This window comes from Symphalangus syndactylus, chromosome 1 (genome assembly GCF_028878055.3).
Source record: "Symphalangus syndactylus isolate Jambi chromosome 1, NHGRI_mSymSyn1-v2.1_pri, whole genome shotgun sequence".
NCBI classification, from domain to species: domain Eukaryota; kingdom Metazoa; phylum Chordata; class Mammalia; order Primates; family Hylobatidae; genus Symphalangus; species Symphalangus syndactylus.
In genome coordinates, this window is record NC_072423.2 from 24,331,754 (window position 1) to 24,350,727 (window position 18,974).

Genomic DNA, 18,974 nt, shown 5'->3' on the forward strand with positions numbered 1-18,974 from the left:
TTATGTGTTAAATCTGCAAAGAAAAGGCTAACACCAATACTAAAGTTTATTTAGTATACACCACAAAATGGCGCTCAGTAATTTCTACGATTATAGAGTACTGTACCAAAGCTTGAGCCTTTTGCTGTTTTATGCTCCTCTCATATTCCCTCAGAGGGGGACCATAATCCTTCCACATGCCCAAGTCAGAAACCTCAAATCAGGCTTGATCCTTTTTTTCGAGATGGGGTCTTGCTGTATTGCCCATGCTGGTCTAGAACTCCTGGGCTCAAGTGATCCTTCCATCTCAGCCTCCTGAGTAGCTGGGATTAGAGGCAAATGCCATCGTCCCTGGCTTCCTTCCCTTTATCTTCACCCCAAATCCATTCAATCTTTTAACTTCTAATAATCTTGCAGATCCATATACTTCTTTCCCTTCCCATTACCAATGTCTGAATATAGAACAGGCCTCCATCATTTCTTACTTGGGTTCTTCCAACATATACCCGTATAGTTTCCTTGCTCCCAGTCTTGCTACCTTCCAATTACCTCTAACTCAGAGGACCCTTTCTAAAGCTTAGATACCATCATGTCCCAACCTCTAAAATAAATTAACGCAAGCTTACACGACTTCTTAGACTTTGCTTACTTCTCCAACTTTGTCTTCTATCCTTCTTTTCACTAGCACTATTTGCTCAAGCCTTACTAAACCCTTCTTTGTTCCCCTAAAGCACTGTTTCATTTGTGCACATCAGAACATTCTTTCTTTTACCTCTTTGTTTGTTAACTCTTACATAGTCTTCAAATCTTGGATGACACTTCTATGAAACTTTCCTGCTTTGAAGACTAAGTTAGTGCCTTGATTACATGTTCCCAAAGTAAGTTGAACTTATTTTATTATGCTACTTTTCATACCTTAGTGTTATTGCTTGTCTGTCTCTCTCATACCATAAGGTTTGAGGTTTGGGCCATGTCTGTTTCAGTTCTGTGACCAACACAGACAGACAGACAGACAGACAGACACACACACACACACACCCCTATTATACACAGAAAAAGTTGTGGTTCATGAGTGGAAAGCTTTACTTAAATAAAAATCCAATACTTCTTAGTAATAATGAGGACCTATAAGTCTGAAGCAAATTAGTCGTGCTTTTCTATTATATGCTCATAGTAGGCATAACATCTCTCTATATAATAGGAAATGAAATATGACCTTGTGGCTGAAAATGCACCATAAGATATTTTTCAGAATTAAATGAGTTAGTATACATAAAGCATTGAGACTTCTGTCTGACATACAAAAGGAGCTCAGTAATATTCCTTTCTTAAAAGTATTTTTTAATCATAATCTAAAAGTTTTAAAATTATATTTTTGTCCCCTCTACTAGGAAACATAATCACAAAGTGCAGGGACCATGGTTTTTGTCATCTGCGAGTTCTGACACCAAATATAAATTAAACATATGAATTAACAGAATACTAATGATGTAATATTTGTAATGGAAGCAGACACAGGAAAAAAAAAAAACTAGGAGCAAAAATTATTCCTGCTTTAACATAGGCAACTATGCAGCACCAAAATATTCCTCTGAGTCTGATAACGACTAAAGGATAGAGAAAAAAGCACTGGGTAAGTGTTTTCAGCACATAGTAATAACATATTAGTTATGGGTTTAAATACTTAGCTAAGACAGAATCTAGCTCATTGATGGGTAATTCCTTTTTGATTTAATTTAGTAACTGATAATTTTGTACTTTTTTTGTGACAACTACTTTGCTATGTGTTAAGTTCCTGTCAAACATAAAAATTAATATATTTGATCTGCAAAAAGCAGTTTAAATAAAAACAGTAGCTCTTCCCATTTGACATGTACTAAATAGCTGAAAGATGCATTTCAAAATATAGGATGCATACTAACCTATTAGGTTTATCAAAGTGAACTGTGTTTTTACTTGATGGAGAAGAAGGTGGCATTCCTTCTCTTTCTCTCCTGGGGAATGAATTTGGGGAATTCTCTTTACGAATAGTGGAATCAGCTTCATCTGATATTGAAAGATGGATGTCTGTGTTTTTTCCCTTGTCTGAACTATTTACATCTGGATGCTGTCCACTGTCCTCAGAGTCTTTGTGGGGCAACTGATCCAAAGGAGGCTGAACAGAGTCACAAACTGCTGGGATGGCAAAGTGTTCATTTTTGAGGAAGTCCATTTCACTGTAGGAAGAGAAATTAAGAGAAATCACCAGAGGACAACTGTATTTTTGAAAACTAGCATAAATCTCATAATGGGTTTAATGTTTTAAAAGTATATTTAAAAGTATTAGTAGCAAATGACTGGCAAGTAATAAATCTTTTTTATGCAATATTCACTGATGCTTCATATACCTAAAAATGTAGCTATAAACTCAAGAATGAAGCATAAAAATGGCCTTAAAAAACCCTGCTTTTGATTGGCACTTAAATTTCTTTTATTCATTTGCAAAGCGGGGATAATTCCCTCAAACTCACAGGATTATTATAAGAACTAAATGGAATAATGAATGGGACTACATGGGACAACACTAATATGAGGGAGAAATCAAAATATCTTATTTCTTAGTTCCAAGACATAATTGATTGTAAGATCACCATATTGATTTAGTAACTTGTTTGGGGAAAAAAGACCTATTACTATTTTAAACATATTAAACAATTACAAAATTTTCTTTCAGAAGTATTAAAATGTGAAGCAATTATGCCTTACAACTGGAATATTGTTTCATATATTTGCATAACTTGCCAATACCTTTAAACACCTTAAGAGGATTTTTAGGAATAATGATCAAGTACTAACCTTTTAAGTCTTCTGATTTGCTCCATCAATGACCATTTCTCACTATTTAACAAACTAATTTTATCTTCTAATTTCTGTACTAACATGGAGTTCTAAAATCAAAACAGGAGAAAAACAGAAACTCAAGATCTCACTGTATGCTTTTACATAGTTTAAATACTTTCTGTGGACTTGACTAATTAGTTGCTATCTCTCACCTCTGCAAGCTGGGGAGTTTCAAGAGTTGGAGGAAGGTTGCTTACAATTGGTGTAAGGGCCTCTAATTCATCTTCTTCTACTCCACTGGCCACATCTACAAGATCTTTTCCAGTTACTTGATGATTTCCAAAATCCCGGTAGAGTTGCAATAAGTCTGGAGGTTTTGGAATGTTTAATCCTACATCATCCCATAATTCAAAATCCTAAAAGATAAAAAAAAACCATAAAAAATCTTTGAGGAAATTTGATCTTACATTTTTGAAATTCATATTATTATTGCTAATACCTTTTTTTTTTTTTAAAGATAGGGTCTTGCTGTGTCATGCAGGCTGGAGTACAGTGGCACAATCATAGATAGCTCACTGTAGCCTCAAACTCCTGGGCTCAAGTGAGCCTCCCACCTCAGCCTCCCAAGTAGCTGGAACTACAAGCACCTGCCACTATGCCAAACCAATTAAAAAAAATTTTTTTTTTGTAGAGATAGGGTCTTGCTTTGTTGCCCAGGATGGTCTCAAACACCTGGCTTTAAGCAATCCTCCCACCGTGGCCTCCCAAAGTGTTGAGATTACAGGTGTGAGCCACCACAGCCAGCCTCTGTGAATATATTGAAAACCCAACATAATCATAATTTTGTTATAATATCAAAGTGTATGTTCCAAGTTAGTAAATAACATTCTTACATTTATTTTACACTTTCCACTATCCAATATTATTCTTGTAAGTTTTCTGACCTTCTGGATAAATAGGTTTGTCTTAGGTATCAAAATGTTACACAATTTTTTTATTATACCTCTTAAAAATATAAACTCTTTTTACTTTGTTTATAATAACTTTAAGCTCATAAAACATGCTCAAATATTTGCATGACGTCATAAAACATGTCTAGATTAAGGAAGTCTCAGTACATAAATTGTACCTATTATTTATAGGTTATAAGTAAACTCAAAGAAATCATTAATTTTCTTCTTCTTTTATTACTCCAACTTAATACATATTAGTGAAATCTCTAGTGGGTAGGGAAACAATTTAATCTGCATGTCTTCTTGCTGTAAATGTTTGAATATAATTCATATTATTAAAAATGCTTCTGGCAATTTTCAGAATCCAAATAGCTACTCTTCAATTTGTTGTGTATTAAAACATGTTCAACAGTTTTATTAACTGTAACAGTTTTATTAAAAGTACAAAAAAAACATAGCAACTTAAGCATTCTATAGAGAAAGATCTTTAGAAGAGCTTTATAAAATTGCTGAGTAATCAATTGCACGTAAATACACTGTCTCACCATTCTATCTTCCTTTAATATATAATAATTTAGTACTAATTTGATAGATTATAACCTATGAGAACCTCTGAGAAATTGGCATATTAATTTGAACATTCTAAATGTGATATTCTTAATCCTTTGATGGTTTATTTGAATAATGAGATAGCTATTATTGAGGACTAAATCTGAGGTAGGTATGAGTATTACAAGTGGGGGCTTTAGAGAAAACCAGAGGAAGTATGAAATTTGTATCTTTCTCCACTATCACTGCTACAAATTAATTTGAGGGAGGCTTAAACTGGTCATCTGTAAAATGAGTAAAATATTTATTATCTCTTAGAGTTTTTGTAAGGATAAATTAAATGTATATAAAAGCCTTAACATAGTGCTTGGCCCACAAGAACTAAACTCTTTTAGCTTAAAAAAAAAAAAAACTTACTAAATGAACATTACACATAATTCAAATGTCCATTTATCTATCATTCACCCAAAATTTAAGACGTATCTACCTTGAGCTTAGAACTAATTTCTAGTTGCTCCATATCCTTGCTAAAACTTCAGTCTTAGGTAAACATTCTAATTAATGTGTTGTGGTATCTCAATGTGATTTAATTTGCATTTCTCTAATGAATACAAATGTTGAGAATCTTTTTCACGTGCTTATTTTCCATCCATATAACTTCCTTGGTGAAACACCTGTTTAAAATTTTTGTGTATTCTTTTAAAAATAGATTAATTTTCTATTATTAAGTTTAGAGAGCTCTTTATAAATTTTGGATATAACTCCTTTATCAGATATGTTACTTGCAATATTTTCACCCTCTCGGTCTTCTCATTCACTTAAAAGTGGCTTCCAAAGAGTAGAAGTTATTAATTTTGATGAGAGCAAATCTGACAGAGAACATCATGCTTTTTGTGTCATATCTAATAAATCTTTTGCCTATCTTCTAAGCCTGCAGTGATTTTTTTTTTTCCTGTTTTCCTCCAGAAGCCTTACAGCTTTTTAGGATCTATATTTAAGTATATGCTCCATTTTGAGTTAATTTTTGTATATGGTATGGTTTGACGTTTATTTTGTTTGGGCAAATGGTTCTGTTACCATTTGTAAAAAAAAGACTACTCTTTCTGCATGGAAGGTATTTTGCATTTTGTCAGAATTCAACAGATCATCTATGTGTAAGTCCATCTCTGGACTCTATTCTGTTTCACCAATTTATTTGTCTATATACCAATATGACAAATAATATCTTTACTATAATATCTTTTAAGACTTGAAGCCAGGTAGTTTAGGTCCTCCAAATTTGTTCTTCTTTATTAAAGTTGTTTTGGCTGTTTCCTTTTCATATGAATTTTAGAAAAAAATCATTACTTTCCACAAAAATGCCAGTGAGAAGTGAGATTTAGATTTCATTGAAAATACAAGTCAAAATTGTTACCTTGACAATATTGTGTCTTCTGATCCGTGAGCACAATATCTCTTCATTTAAATCTCTTTAATTTATCTCAACATGTTAAGTAGTTTTCAGTGTAGAAGCTGTCTGTCAGACTTATTCCTAAGTTATTTCCTATTTTTTAATACTATTGAACATGATATTTTAAAAATTTGATTTCCAATTGGTTGTTGCAAACATAACATATGATAGGTTTTTGTGTACTTACCTTGTTTCCTACAACCTTGCTAAAATCACTTAGTTTTTGTACCGTTTTTGGAGAGTCTATAGGATTTTCTATACACATGATCATGCCATTGGTGAATAAGGACTGTTATTTCTTCCTTTCCAAAATGTGTGCTTGAATTACTTTTTCTTGACTTATTGCACTAGCTAGAATCTTCAGTATGATGCTGAATAGAAGTAGTGAGAATAAATGTTCTTGTTTTCATCTTCATCTTTCATCATTAAGAATGATGTTAGTGTGGGATACTATGCAGCCATAAAAAAGGGTGAGTTCATGTCCTTTGCAGGGACATGGATGAAGCTGGAAACCATCATTCTCAGCAAACTATCACAAGGACAGAAAACCAAGCACTGCATGTCCTCATTCATAGGTGGGAATTGAACAATTAGATCACTTGGACACATGGTGGGGAACATCACACACCAGCGCCTGTCGGGGCATGAGGGGCTGGGGAGGGATAGCGTTAGGAGAAATGCCTAATGTAAATGACGAGGTGATGGGTGCAGCAAACCAACATGGCACATGTATACCTATGTATCAAACCTGCACGTTGTGCACATGTACCTTAGAACTTAAAGTATAATCATAAAAAAAAAGAAAAAGAAAAGAATGATGTTAGTGATAGGTTTTCTATAAATGTCCTCTATCAGTTGGGGAAATGCCTCTCTATTTCTAATTTCTTTAAAGTTTTAAAAGAGAATGGATGTTGGATTGAGTCAAATGCCTTTTCTGCATCTTCTCAGATGATTATATGATTTTCTTTTTAATATGATCAATTACAATTACTGATTTTTGGATATGAACTCAACCTTATATTCCTGAGATAAACCTCATTTGGTCATAATGAATTGTCCTTTTAACATTTTGTTTCATTTGATTTGCCAAAATGTTATGTATAATTTCTATATCTATATTAATAAAGAAAATGAGCCTGTAATTTTATTTGTTTGCAGTGTCTGTGTCTGGTTTTGATATCAGAAGTATGCTGATCTCATTGAATGAGTTCGGAAGTATTCCCTTATCTTTAATTTCCAGAAGAGTTTGTATTACTTCTTTCTTCAATGTTTGGTCAAATTTGCAAGCGAAGCCATCCAGACCTGGAGTTTTCTTTGTAGGAGTATTTTTAAGTACAAATTTTATTTCTTTAATAAATATAAAGCCCTTCAAATAATCTATTTCTTCTTGAGTGTGCTTTGGCAGTTGTCTTCTTACAAGAAAAGTTATTCATAACATTCTTTTATTATTCTTCTAATATAAGTAAAATCTGTAGTGATGTAACCTTGCTCATTGTTGATTTTGGTAATTTGTATCTTCTCTCTTTTTCCTAATCAGTTAGGCTGGAGGTTTATCAATTTTACTGATCTTCTCAAAGGACTACTTGTTTGTTTCATTAATTTTTCTCTATTGTTTTCTGCTGCCTGTGTCATTGACTTGTGCTATCATCTTTATTATTTTCTTTCTTCTACTTACTTTGGGTTTCACTTGGTTTTCCTTTTTTAGTTTCTTAAGGCAAACCTGATTTGAATTTTTTCTTCTTGTATAGACATTTAGGGCTATGAATTTCCCTCTAAGTGCTATTTTAGTTATATCCCACAAATTTTGATATGTTTTGTTTTCATCTTCACTCAGTTCAAAATACTTTATAATTTCCCTTTTAATTTCTTTTTTAACGCATGCGTTATTTGGAAATAACTTTGTTACTAATTGCTAGTTAATTTACCATCTTAAGACGTGTTTTATAACCCATAATATGGTCTACCTTTGTAAGTGAACCATTTGAATTTAAAAAGAGTATGTATTCACTGTTGAAGGATGAAGTATTTTTATAAAATTGTAATTATGCCCAATCGGTTGATAACGTAGCACAAGTCTTCTAGATCCTAAATGATTTTCTGTTGACTTGTTCTATTAATTATTGAGACAGCAGTGTTGACATCTCTAATTTCTGATTTTTATTCGAGAAGGACTAATCATTTACATTTACAGGGAATACTGATAGAGCTAGGTTTTAATCTAACCATTTTATTATCTGTTTTCTATGTATTCCATCTATTTTTTGCTCCTCTTTTCCTCTTTTTCTGTGTTCTTTTTGACCTCTCAATGTTTCTCACATATTCAAAATCTTTCCTATTAACTGTTTAGTCGATCATTTAAAAAACATGATTAACCTAAACTATAACCATAGTATAGCTTTGCATAATACTCATGTTAGTTAAATATTAGTTTAATGTCACCTACATAGCACATGTTCAGTGACACTACCACTGAATAAAAAATAACTAGATACTTACTGCATTTAATTTTGCCAAATATATTCTAATAACTGAGGGGTAACTGAACTATCTTACCCAGAAAATTTCTATTTTTGCTAAAGGATCTATAGGAGATTTTATGAACCAACAGAATAGTCTTGATTTAAAATGATGGCCTTCAGATTCCTAAATAATAAATTCACTGGCATTTACTTTTTTAAGGTGTAAGATTCAAACCGATCCATTAGTACTAAGAAGTCAAAATATTCCATTTGACAGATGACACTAAAATAAGACATCTTTTTTGCTTAAAGATTTTATCAGGAAAATAATAATAATAAAGTTCTAAAATTGGCCCCTATTCAGAGAGATACAGCTGATTTTCTCACTCTTATTTACAATATACTCTCTTAAATACTGTCATATATTTATCTAACATCTTAATTGTTATAGTGCAATTGAGGAGGTTTATAGTTAAACTGGATTTATAAGTACACAATAACCTATACTATCAAGTATATGTCTTTAAACAGCATACTTTATGAATATATGCAAAAATGAGTGGACTATATAGTCACTGAGGAGTAGTAAAAAGGAATCTAGAAAGGATGAAAAGTCTTTATGTAGAAAGCAACAGGGAAAGAATAAAGTCTGTAAGCTAATAGAATTAACAGACTAGGTAGGCAAGAGACTGCTGTTTCTGGTAACTAGCCTTGTAGAATTTAACTATATATATAAATTAAAAAAAAAAAAACTACGTAAAAGAGAAAGTGAATTAAAAGTGTAAAAAAAAAATCATTGTAAAAACAAAAAGTAACTTTACCTGATCATCGTTTTCATCTGAAAAGGTTATTGATGTAAGCTTATAGTTATTCTTCAATAAAAATTCATTGACTAAGAAGTTTAGAGCTCTCTTTTCAAGAGGTTTGATTGGCTCCTGGAAGCAAAATAAGAGGCAAACAGGAAATCATAAGTTTTCCTCCTTCAATATTTATGTTACCATTTAATGTGGAAGATTAATTTTACATTTGTCTTCCGTCACCCACCTGAATTTCAGGACTTGATTTGTAATTTTTTCGTTCCTGTAAAGGAACTTCATGTTCTGGTGGAAAAAAACATAAGTACTATTTTACTATTTTACATTTTAAAATATCTCAGCTACTTCTACATTGTCAAAGTTGAAAAGTCTCAAAAAAGTTTTATGTACACCACCTGCGGCCTTTGTCAGGTTGGCTCGGAGGGCCTGAATGGTCTCCTTGGCTTTCCGTAGTTCAAACTCCAGGACTGGACAGGGATTTGGAATAAACACACACAGGCATCCAACCAAGAAAAGGGAAACAAAAATTAAAAAATAAAAAGCAAGGATGGGTATGAAAAAAAAATACAATTTGTATTGAAAACAGAAAGCATGCAATCTTTATGAAACTTGTGAACGCATGCAGCAGAGTTGATTTGCAAGCAAACTGGTGAATGCTTTCCATAGTTTTAGTAGAATTCAGGGGGTTATTATCAAATGTTCTAGCTGTCTGACAAGGAATAGCTCTATTTAAAAATAAAATCTATGGCATACTCTCATTTAGACAAATAAAAATATTAATAATCTGGGTACTTCTGCTTTATTCAGTCTAGGTAAGAAATGTAATGGATGTGTTCAGGTGACATAATTTTAGGGTATAAGGTAAAAATTAGATGAAGCCCAAGCAAATATTCTTAAAAAGAAAAACTTAGGATTTTTTTTTTTTTACAAAAGTTAACTTAAAATGCATTGTCTAGAATAATGTTATAAATCAATGTATAGAAACTTTAGTGAATAGTTCCCTTTGTTAGGATGTTGAAGGAATATAGTTTAAATATTTAACAAATGTCATGATGCCTATAAATTTTTTTACAAACAAGAGTATGTTTTCTAAAAACAAACATAGATACGTCAAACACATATCAAAAAAATAATAAAAATCCAAAACCCCAAGCGTTTTATTTTTCATTTAGAGCCACAGGATAGAAACAGTTTCACTTTTAATTCCGAATTAAGATAATTCTATAGCAAATGAATGTGTACATTTCTAAAAGTATAGTTTTCTAAGGATACTGAGTAGGATTAAGTAGAATTTCAAAGTTTCTGATCACTCTTCTAATAGATTTGTTCATGTTAAGAGGTACTAGTGAAACTCAGAATTTCTCCTATTATCACATAGTGTGATTATGACATAAATATGAATATTGAGGAAACATTTTTTTTTTTTTTTTTTTTTTGGGATGGAGTCTTGCTCTGTCGCCCAGGCTGGAGTGCAGTGGCGCGATATCTGCTCACTGCAGGCTCCACCTCCCGGGTTCACACCATTCTCCTGCCTCAGCCTCCTGAGTAGCTGGGACTACAGGCGCCCGCCACTATGCCTGGCTAATTTTTTGTATTTTTAGTAGAGACGGGGTTTCACCGCGTTAGCCAGGATGGTCTCGATCTCCTGACCTTGTGATCCGCCTGCCTCGGCCTCCCAAAGTGCTGGGATTACAGGCGTGAGCCACCGTGCCCGGCTGAGGAAACATTTTAATAAGCTCTTTAAAATGTTAGACTTGAGAAAAAATATATTTCTGAGAGGTAAAGCTCTGGGAAAATTAAGTGATCTTTGCCACAAATGAATATTAAGAAATTATAGTAGTTAAATCATTCTGCATAAAAACTGGAACTTAAGGTTTCATCTTAAAGATGCAATTTTTTCCTAACTGACTAATGCACATAAAAAAGATGCCAAATGAGATGTTATCAGAGCCACGGCTATAAAAATATATGGAAAAATTAGGATTCACTCAGTTTGCACATTTTCAATAAAAACAAGATGTAATTGAATCACATCTAGTACACAAAGGCCAATTATTTTGATGCACAGAATTTAACTGCAGCAACATGGAAGCACCACTAAAAATCAGATGACATTGTATGTTACTTTATGTTTTTTGGTAGTCAGCAATGCTGATCTGCAAATACTTCTGTGCAACAAAGTTAAACATTTTCCTTAACATTTACACTTCCGGAAACTCTTAAGAGTTGCATTGAAGTAAGATTGGGTACATTCAGTGTGTAAGGTAAGTACAGAATAGGTTTACACAGCATGTTGGTTTGCTTTTTTTTTTTTTTTTTTTAACGTTTTAAAACTCTAGGCAATTGATTTTTATTTAAAAATATCTAACTGTATCTTAAATAAAATAAATATATATATCATGCTTTTGATATCACTTAAAGTTTTCTAAGACATTACAGAACAATTGCAGATCAGAAGTGCCCTACGCCAGAATGATAGAAATATGAAAAAAAAAGAAAAAAAAAGAAAAAAAAACTGGTTAAAACACAAACTGGGAAAAAACTCAAAATGCAATTGGTGAAAGTTTAGGTGACCAAGAGTAAAACACTGAATGATTAAGGCACAGAAAGCCAGAAAAACCCATGTCAGACGGCAAGAATTTATATTTTTATGCACATCTACATATATATTGCCAAATGTCATTAGAAGTTACCAATGCTTTGAAAAGATAATACTTATCAATATGAATTCACTCTGCTGCATGTTTCTTAATATACAATATAGACTTTAAAAGACAAAGGCGTATGTTTGAATCTATAGTACATTTCTATAAAGGCATAATATGATCAAGTAATTGCAGTTACATGAGAAAGTTTCAAAAGAAAGGTTAATAGCAATGTTATATTTACAGATACATGAATGTATCTTCTTTATTAACATTAGATTAAAGCTAAAAATTAATTATCCTGTAAAGAGAGACATTGTGCCGAACAACCTTGCAAATATTTTTCAAATATTGTAATTCTTCCTAAAAATATTTCAGGATATGTATGTTTATTAAAAATGCTGCAGGAATGAACAACCAAGTGGCTCATTCTACCAGTCTAACTCTGCTGAATACAATTTTACTAGAACTAAAGTAATAACTGCAAAGATGTAGATGTATATTAACATCGCATATTATAATCTTACCAAAATAGTTAACACTTAAAAGTCAGTATAAGCAACTCCAGATTAGTTGAAACAATTATTTCTCAAGCTGCATTGGATAATACCGTAGTATATTAGATGCACTTGAGTGCTTAAAGATTATGCTTTCATGACTTATGAGATGTACAACTATGTGGAGACACTACAGGTGAAATGTGAAATTTCAAAGTAGAAATAAAATATCAATACTTTATTGTCCAACTCAATTCATCACTAATATTATCTTGAAATGCTTGCTAGACTTAGTTCTTTTTGGCCCACACTCAAAATATTGCTGTATTTTAAAAGATCTTTTCTATAACACTGGTGAAGAAGTATTTTTTCATTCCCATTCTAGTTCATTATTGATGAGTTCCAATCAATAGGTCTGAGTCATCTACTTTGCTATGTAAAATTGTCTTCTTTCAAGTCAGAATTTTCTGGAATTTTTTCCTGACTATAAGATGATTTGAAATAACACTTCCCCATCTTTAATACTTATTTTAGTATCCCAGAACAGTTGCAGGAAAAGAAAAAATTCTCTTTTCAATTTTCATAAGAATATGAGTTACAATAAAAACCCGTCCCTAAAATAATACAAAAGTCCTAAGGCAGTACTATCGTCACCTCTACTAGGTTTAGAAAATTCTCCCTGCCAATTATAGACTTGAGAAACTTAGTACTGTTAGGCATGACTTAGCAATAAATAAGTGAAAGCAAGATGCAATCTCCATAGTTTGTAGATACTTGTTTTTCTATATTCAACTTGGTGAGAACAAAGCATCCTTTCCCACAGCCTTAAAAAAAATTCTTCCCACTATTGTTCTTTCTGCTTGAGTTCCTCTATCACTCATCTCAAAGTTGGTGTTTATCAATGTATCATCCTTAGCCATTTTCTTAATTTACACACTCCACTGGAATGACTTTCACTCTTGTGGTTTTAAGTTTCACAAGTACTCTGAAGACTCTGAAATTTAAAAAATCTTTTCCCAAGACACAGACCTACCCAGTTATCTCCTGGACATGCCCACTTGAATGTCTCATAAATTACTAGTTCAATATTATCTATGGATTTCATCATCTTCCTTTCAAATGTGGTTCTCCTGCAGTCTCTCCAATAATGGCACCATTATTTACCCAGTTGGCCAAATGGGAAACCTGCAGATGACTATTCACTTATTCCTTGCCCTTACTCTCACACTAATTAAATGTTTAAGCCATACTGATTCCAACCTTTAATAACTCCCTAAATAACCATTCATCTAAACTGTCTCTGCAATTGTCATAGTTCAGACCTTTATAACTTAATACATAAATTACTACAATAACCTAAAACCCTGAAGACTGAAAAATCATGCAGAAAACCATGATTTTCTAAACTTATCTGACCATGAAATTCTTTTTCTTTTTTCCCACTTTTGTTTTTCCCCTATGAAATGAACATTCTCATGAAATACACTTTTAGAAATGTTAATCTAAAGATAAAACCCTCCTTCTCCAGCCCACTAAAATTTAATGAACATATAATCACTTTTATTTTTAGATTAAATATAACCACCCACCACGATGATGTATTCTTTTTTTCTCTCTGAGCCTATTTTAATTTCATGGTGACGAATAACAAGAAATCTATTTTCAAAATGCTATTTATCTTCTTTACAGCCTTGTTGGAGCACCTATCCTATTTTAAATCTGACAAAATTATGAAATAAGATTTAGATATGGTTTAAATCAAGAAAACCAAAATGTACTGCTAATAGGAAGGAAAAGATTTATCTGTACCTAGGGAGGAACATAAAATTAGAAGCCAAATAGGCTTATTTAATCCTGATAAAGCTGGATATGGATGCTGCCAGGCCATTACCTAAGAAATGAGAAGGCTAGTTCTAATCCAGGGGACAGGGACAGGTGATCCCACAGCAAAAATCTAAAGACCATTTTAGAATGTCTACTAGATTATGTAAGCTTTCTAAAGGCTTCATATGTCTGTACTGTTGACTGTTGTTCCTAGAGTAGCATAATGCTTGAACTATAGAGAAGGCACTCAGCAAATACTTGCTGAGTATGAATGGATATTCCGATACTTGATGTGATATGTGATAAATCTGAAACATTAACTGACCTTACCAGCATTCAGGAATGTCTTTCCCTACAAATCAGAAAGCATAGTTCTAGTTCTCCAGATCTCAAAACAGAGTTAAGGTGTGAACTAGAGAAGTAATTCAGTAACAGAGATATGAGAACAAATAAAGTCAGGGGCTCTGATGCTAAAAGATAGATCTTGTGAACCTGAAACAGGAATATAGGGGGGTTCTAAAATCAACAAGGTCTCTATTACCATTTCCAACGTACTGAACTTACATCTGTATGGCAGATATAGACATATTTCAGACAAATTCCTGAAGAGCTGAAATGTTATCTATCTTGTATGTCTACATAGAAACCTAACACATAGTACCTAACACATAGCAGATGCTCAAAATGCCTAAAATAAGTTAAATAATGGCTATCTCGATATTTAGAACACAGATGTCTCTTGTTACCTTTAAGAAAACTAGTAAATTGAAGAGGTACATTGTATATGCACTAAGTACAGTAGTTTTGTTTAATAACATAGAGAAAGGCTTTTACTTAAAATGAAAAATCACCTATATTAAACTCATTGGTTTGGTGTCTGCTACTACTTAAATCATTTTATATAAAAATGTACACTTCATATCAAAAATAAATTGAGAAATGGAAAATATCTAAAAAAGTTTTTAAAATTTTACTTCTTTTCTAAGAAAATGGCTCTGTGAAATAGTTTCATATAAGAAAGACAAGAATATGCTATCCACATAAATATACAGATGGGTCAGAGCTACAGCCTGGTACTAAAAGATCTATTGTGGGCTCTGGAATAAAACCTCTATGTGATACATCCTGATCATGCCCCTTACTATATGGAAGCTACTGGGCAAATTTCTCAACCTTGGTATAAGCATTAGTTTTCTAGGCTTATAGAAACTATAAACCTAAAAATGACCTATTTTGCAGCATTCCTAACAAGATTAAATAAAATATTTTATACAAAGCACCTAGCATAGTGCCTGGCATGAAGTAGGTACTTAATAAACATTTGTTCCCTTAGAGATCCCTTCCTCTTTGAAGGAATATGTGTGCAGATGTGAAAAAATAACCAGACTTTTAAATCTAGGAGAAAGGTGGTAAGAATGATGCTGAAAACAAATCTAGTATCTGTATCATAAATTAACAGCTGATTAAGGGTTAGAGGAGACCCTTCATTTGCCAGGTGGGTAAACAGACTCATTAGTGTGTTATCCACAAGCTCCTTCTACCCAGCATTGCTATAGGAAAATAATACAGATGTTTGTTCTTAGATGTCTCTTTATTCTTCTTCTTTTTCTCTCATATCATAGTAACAAACAGTTTATTCTGTTATCCTACAAAAGCTTATTTCAGAGCTTCTGCTATTTGGGTAGACTCAAACGAGATATTCTAACATTTTAAGTCATAGAAGCTTCAAAATCAAATCATTGGGAGATGGAATTTACAAGAGTGGAAAGATTTGAAAAATCTGCAGCCTGTCCATGTAAAGATTGAAAATGTATGTTCAGAGAACAAACCAAGGGTGTGGTAAGTGGCCATTTGCTAAGGATATGAGTAGAAGGAAGCCAGGTAAGACATCAAGACAATGGGAGAAAGACCTTGAAGGCATTGCAGAGCTCTTTCAGGCTGTCCCTCCTATCACAGGCCCAGAGTTCTAGGGGGGTAGAGTAGTTTTGGGAAGCAGGACCAGGGTGCTCTCCATGGTTTTACTGCTCAAAGTCCCCTCAAAACTCTGCTCCCTGCATTCTGGTGCAGTACTCCTTGGCCACTCCATCTATGGCTCCAGCAGGTCCAAGTGAGGCTTGTGGTGCAGCTTCAGAGGGTGCAAGCAGTAAGCTTTGGCAGCTTCCCTGTGGTGCTGACTCTGTAGACATGCAGAGTGTATGAGCTGTGGGGCCATGGCAGCCTGCACCTAGATTTCAAAAAATGTATTGGGAAGCCTGGGGGCCCAGGCAGAAACCTACTGTAGGGTCAGAGCTGCTGCAGAGTCTCCATCAGAGCAATGCCAAGAGGAGCTGTGGGAGGAGGGCCACTTCGGAGACACAGAATTGCAGAGCTACCAGCTTGCAGGAATAGCTTGGGAGAGCTGCAGGCACAAGACTCCAAACCATGAGGAGTTAATGAGGTTTACATGTGATTCAATGGCAGATGAAAGGACAATTATCTTTTCCCAATTACTGGCCTTTTGATAGGCTTTTCAAGTAAAAGCAAAGAGTCACAATCTTTTTGGAAATAGGAATTATGATTAATTGAAACTTTTTTACACACACATTTGGTTCAATAACAAGCCATGGTACATGAGCACTAAAAGACTGAAAGATATTCTCTTGGGATTATATATGCTCTTCTTCCTCCTTTTCCTATTGAACATGAATCACGGCATTTATTTATACATGAGCACAGTACAGCAATTAAAAGTTATTTTATTTCTCCAAACTTAAGAGAAATAGTATATTCTATAGGTTAAAAATGTAAGGTCTGCTGTCTTATGATAGTCTCAAATTAAAAAAAAACAGGCCCATACTATCACATATTTAATACATTTCACTCCTAGTTGTGCAAATCTGAGGCTTATCCAGGTCCACTGCCCTTTGCTCATTGTCTCTCAAAAAGCATTTAGGTCAGACAGAGAATATCAACCTTTTTACTCTGCCTTCTAATAAAAAGTTACACAGGGAAAGAAAACGTTATGTACACAGTGAAATTTGGTCAGAGGAACTTCTATTTTCTTCTTCTCTTCTACCTATATTGACATAAATAGAGATTATACCAAACAATGAATGATCATAATTTTTGTTTTTTTTTTTTGAGACGGAGTCTCACTCTGTCACCCAGGCTGGAGTGCAGAGGTGTAATCTTGGCTCATTGCAACCTCTGCCTCCTGGATTCAAGCAATTCTCCTGTCTCAGCCTCCTGAGTAGCTGGGACTGCAGGCACACGCCACCACACCCAGCTAATTTTTGTATTTTTAGTAGAGATGGGGTTTCACCATATTGGTCAGGCTGGTCTCGAACTCCTGACCTCAGGTGATCGACCCGCCTCTGCCTCCCAAGTGCTGGGATTACAGGCCTGAGCCACAGTGCCCGGCCTAATGATCATAAATTTATGCTAAACATTTTGCGTTTATGTCAGTTTCCCCTTAATTAGAAGTACTAAAATATCTAAATGATGAAAATAATAATAAACCTCTTCAATTTTACTCAATCTAAAATATAAGTTTTAATAAGGAAATTAAAGGAAAAAACATAATTATATGGATAACTTCTGGGTACGAGTTATTTTTAATATGTAACAATTTGTACAATAAAACTATACAACATTAGATATAGTCTCTAATTAAACTAAAATGCCATATATTTTATAATATAAATAGCTAATATATATAACAAGTGCTATTTAATGAGTGATACAATTAGGATAAATTCATCGTAAAATTTGAATTGTTAATTTTTAGATATTACCAATGTGATTTGCCATTTTGATACAGTTGTCAATAAATGATGCTCATAACTCAACCATGATTTCACAGAGAGCCACATTAAACTATTCTAGTGATTTCCCCATTACATGGATATTCTGCTATTATTTATATTGCTGAATCTTCTCTCAGAAAAACAATTTTTTTTCTAACTCATACAACACTGTCTGAGATTTTAAAATATTCAATATCTCTAGTCTTGAGCAAGGAATGAAAATCATTTATTGGAATGACATTTTAAATTAGATCAAACCTAATCTTTCATGCCAAGAGGTAGCAAATAATAGTCAATCGTAGACTGTTCCTGGTCTATATGGATTTGAATCCTAGCTCTGCTACTAAGTCTTACATAATTTCTCTCAGAGCCTCAATATCCTGGGGAGAGGAACAAGATAATAATTCTATAACTCAGTGAGTTAATATAAATTTAGAACAGTGTTTAGAATGGAACAAATGTTATATAAGAATTAGCACTCATTTTTATTCATAATGACCACAGGGTTAAGCATTTGGTATGTTTTAAAAAACTTGTCCCAGTAAATGGAAGAAAAATTCAACAGAGTTGGTCAAAACAGAAATCACATTATGGGTATTCTCTGACCCCATATTTCTTTCACATGCCATGTGTGTCCCATGCGGCATCCCTTTTGTTCCAGAAGTACCTACTATTTTGATGGAGCTCAAAATACCCAACTGAGGTCTGTCTGCTTTCCCCATCTCTCTCAAAGCCTAAGTCTTATGAAAACTACAATTCCTGCAAGGCACTCAAGAATGACTTCAATGGCAGACAGACACAGACTTGAGGCACCAGAACAGTAGCAGATATTCACTCCCAAGGAGCCAAGGCTGCTATGGGGTGAATTCCAAAGTGGACCCCTAGCAAATTCCAATGGGGCTTATCTGGTGTAGGCAGAACACAGGGTACAAACTGATCCTCTGAAGTCCCTACAGATCCAATGGTGGTGCCTAGAAGGCAAGACTGGTATGGGAGAGAGGATGGGGGGATGGGAAGGGAGGAAGATTGAAATGAGCAAGCAAGCAATTAAAAAGGATGTTGTCCTTCTTATTGGGATGGGCAGTGTCGTGGAGGCCCTTACTGTACCAATCATTAACCTTCTTTAACCCTCTTTTTTCTGGATCATAGCAAAGTCAGAAATTTCTGAAGACATGCTGTGATGGTTGGTGAGCACTCA

The 18,974-nt window shown here is 33.7% G+C and overlaps 1 protein-coding gene across 9 annotated transcripts in view; it reads right to left on the minus strand.

The window, feature by feature from the left end:
- RELCH (RAB11 binding and LisH domain, coiled-coil and HEAT repeat containing) overlaps positions 1–18,974 on the minus strand; it is a 126,591-nt gene that overhangs the window by 76,583 nt on the left and 31,034 nt on the right. For 8 of the 9 annotated variants that reach the window (XR_010120864.1, XM_055297271.2, XM_055297290.2 and 5 more), the window contains exons 3-8: positions 9,421–9,492; positions 9,255–9,310; positions 9,032–9,145; positions 3,012–3,215; positions 2,815–2,906; positions 1,902–2,195 (exon numbers count right to left, since the gene is read on the minus strand). Coding sequence is in view for 8 of the 9 variants with exons in the window: in XM_055297271.2 (XP_055153246.1) it covers positions 1,902–2,195; positions 2,815–2,906; positions 3,012–3,215; positions 9,032–9,145; positions 9,255–9,310; positions 9,421–9,492 (832 nt within the window). In the remaining variant the exon portion in view is untranslated. The remainder of the gene's footprint in view (positions 1–1,901; positions 2,196–2,814; positions 2,907–3,011; positions 3,216–9,031; positions 9,146–9,254; positions 9,311–9,420; positions 9,493–18,974) is intronic. The other variant, XM_063639447.1, reaches the window with a different exon arrangement.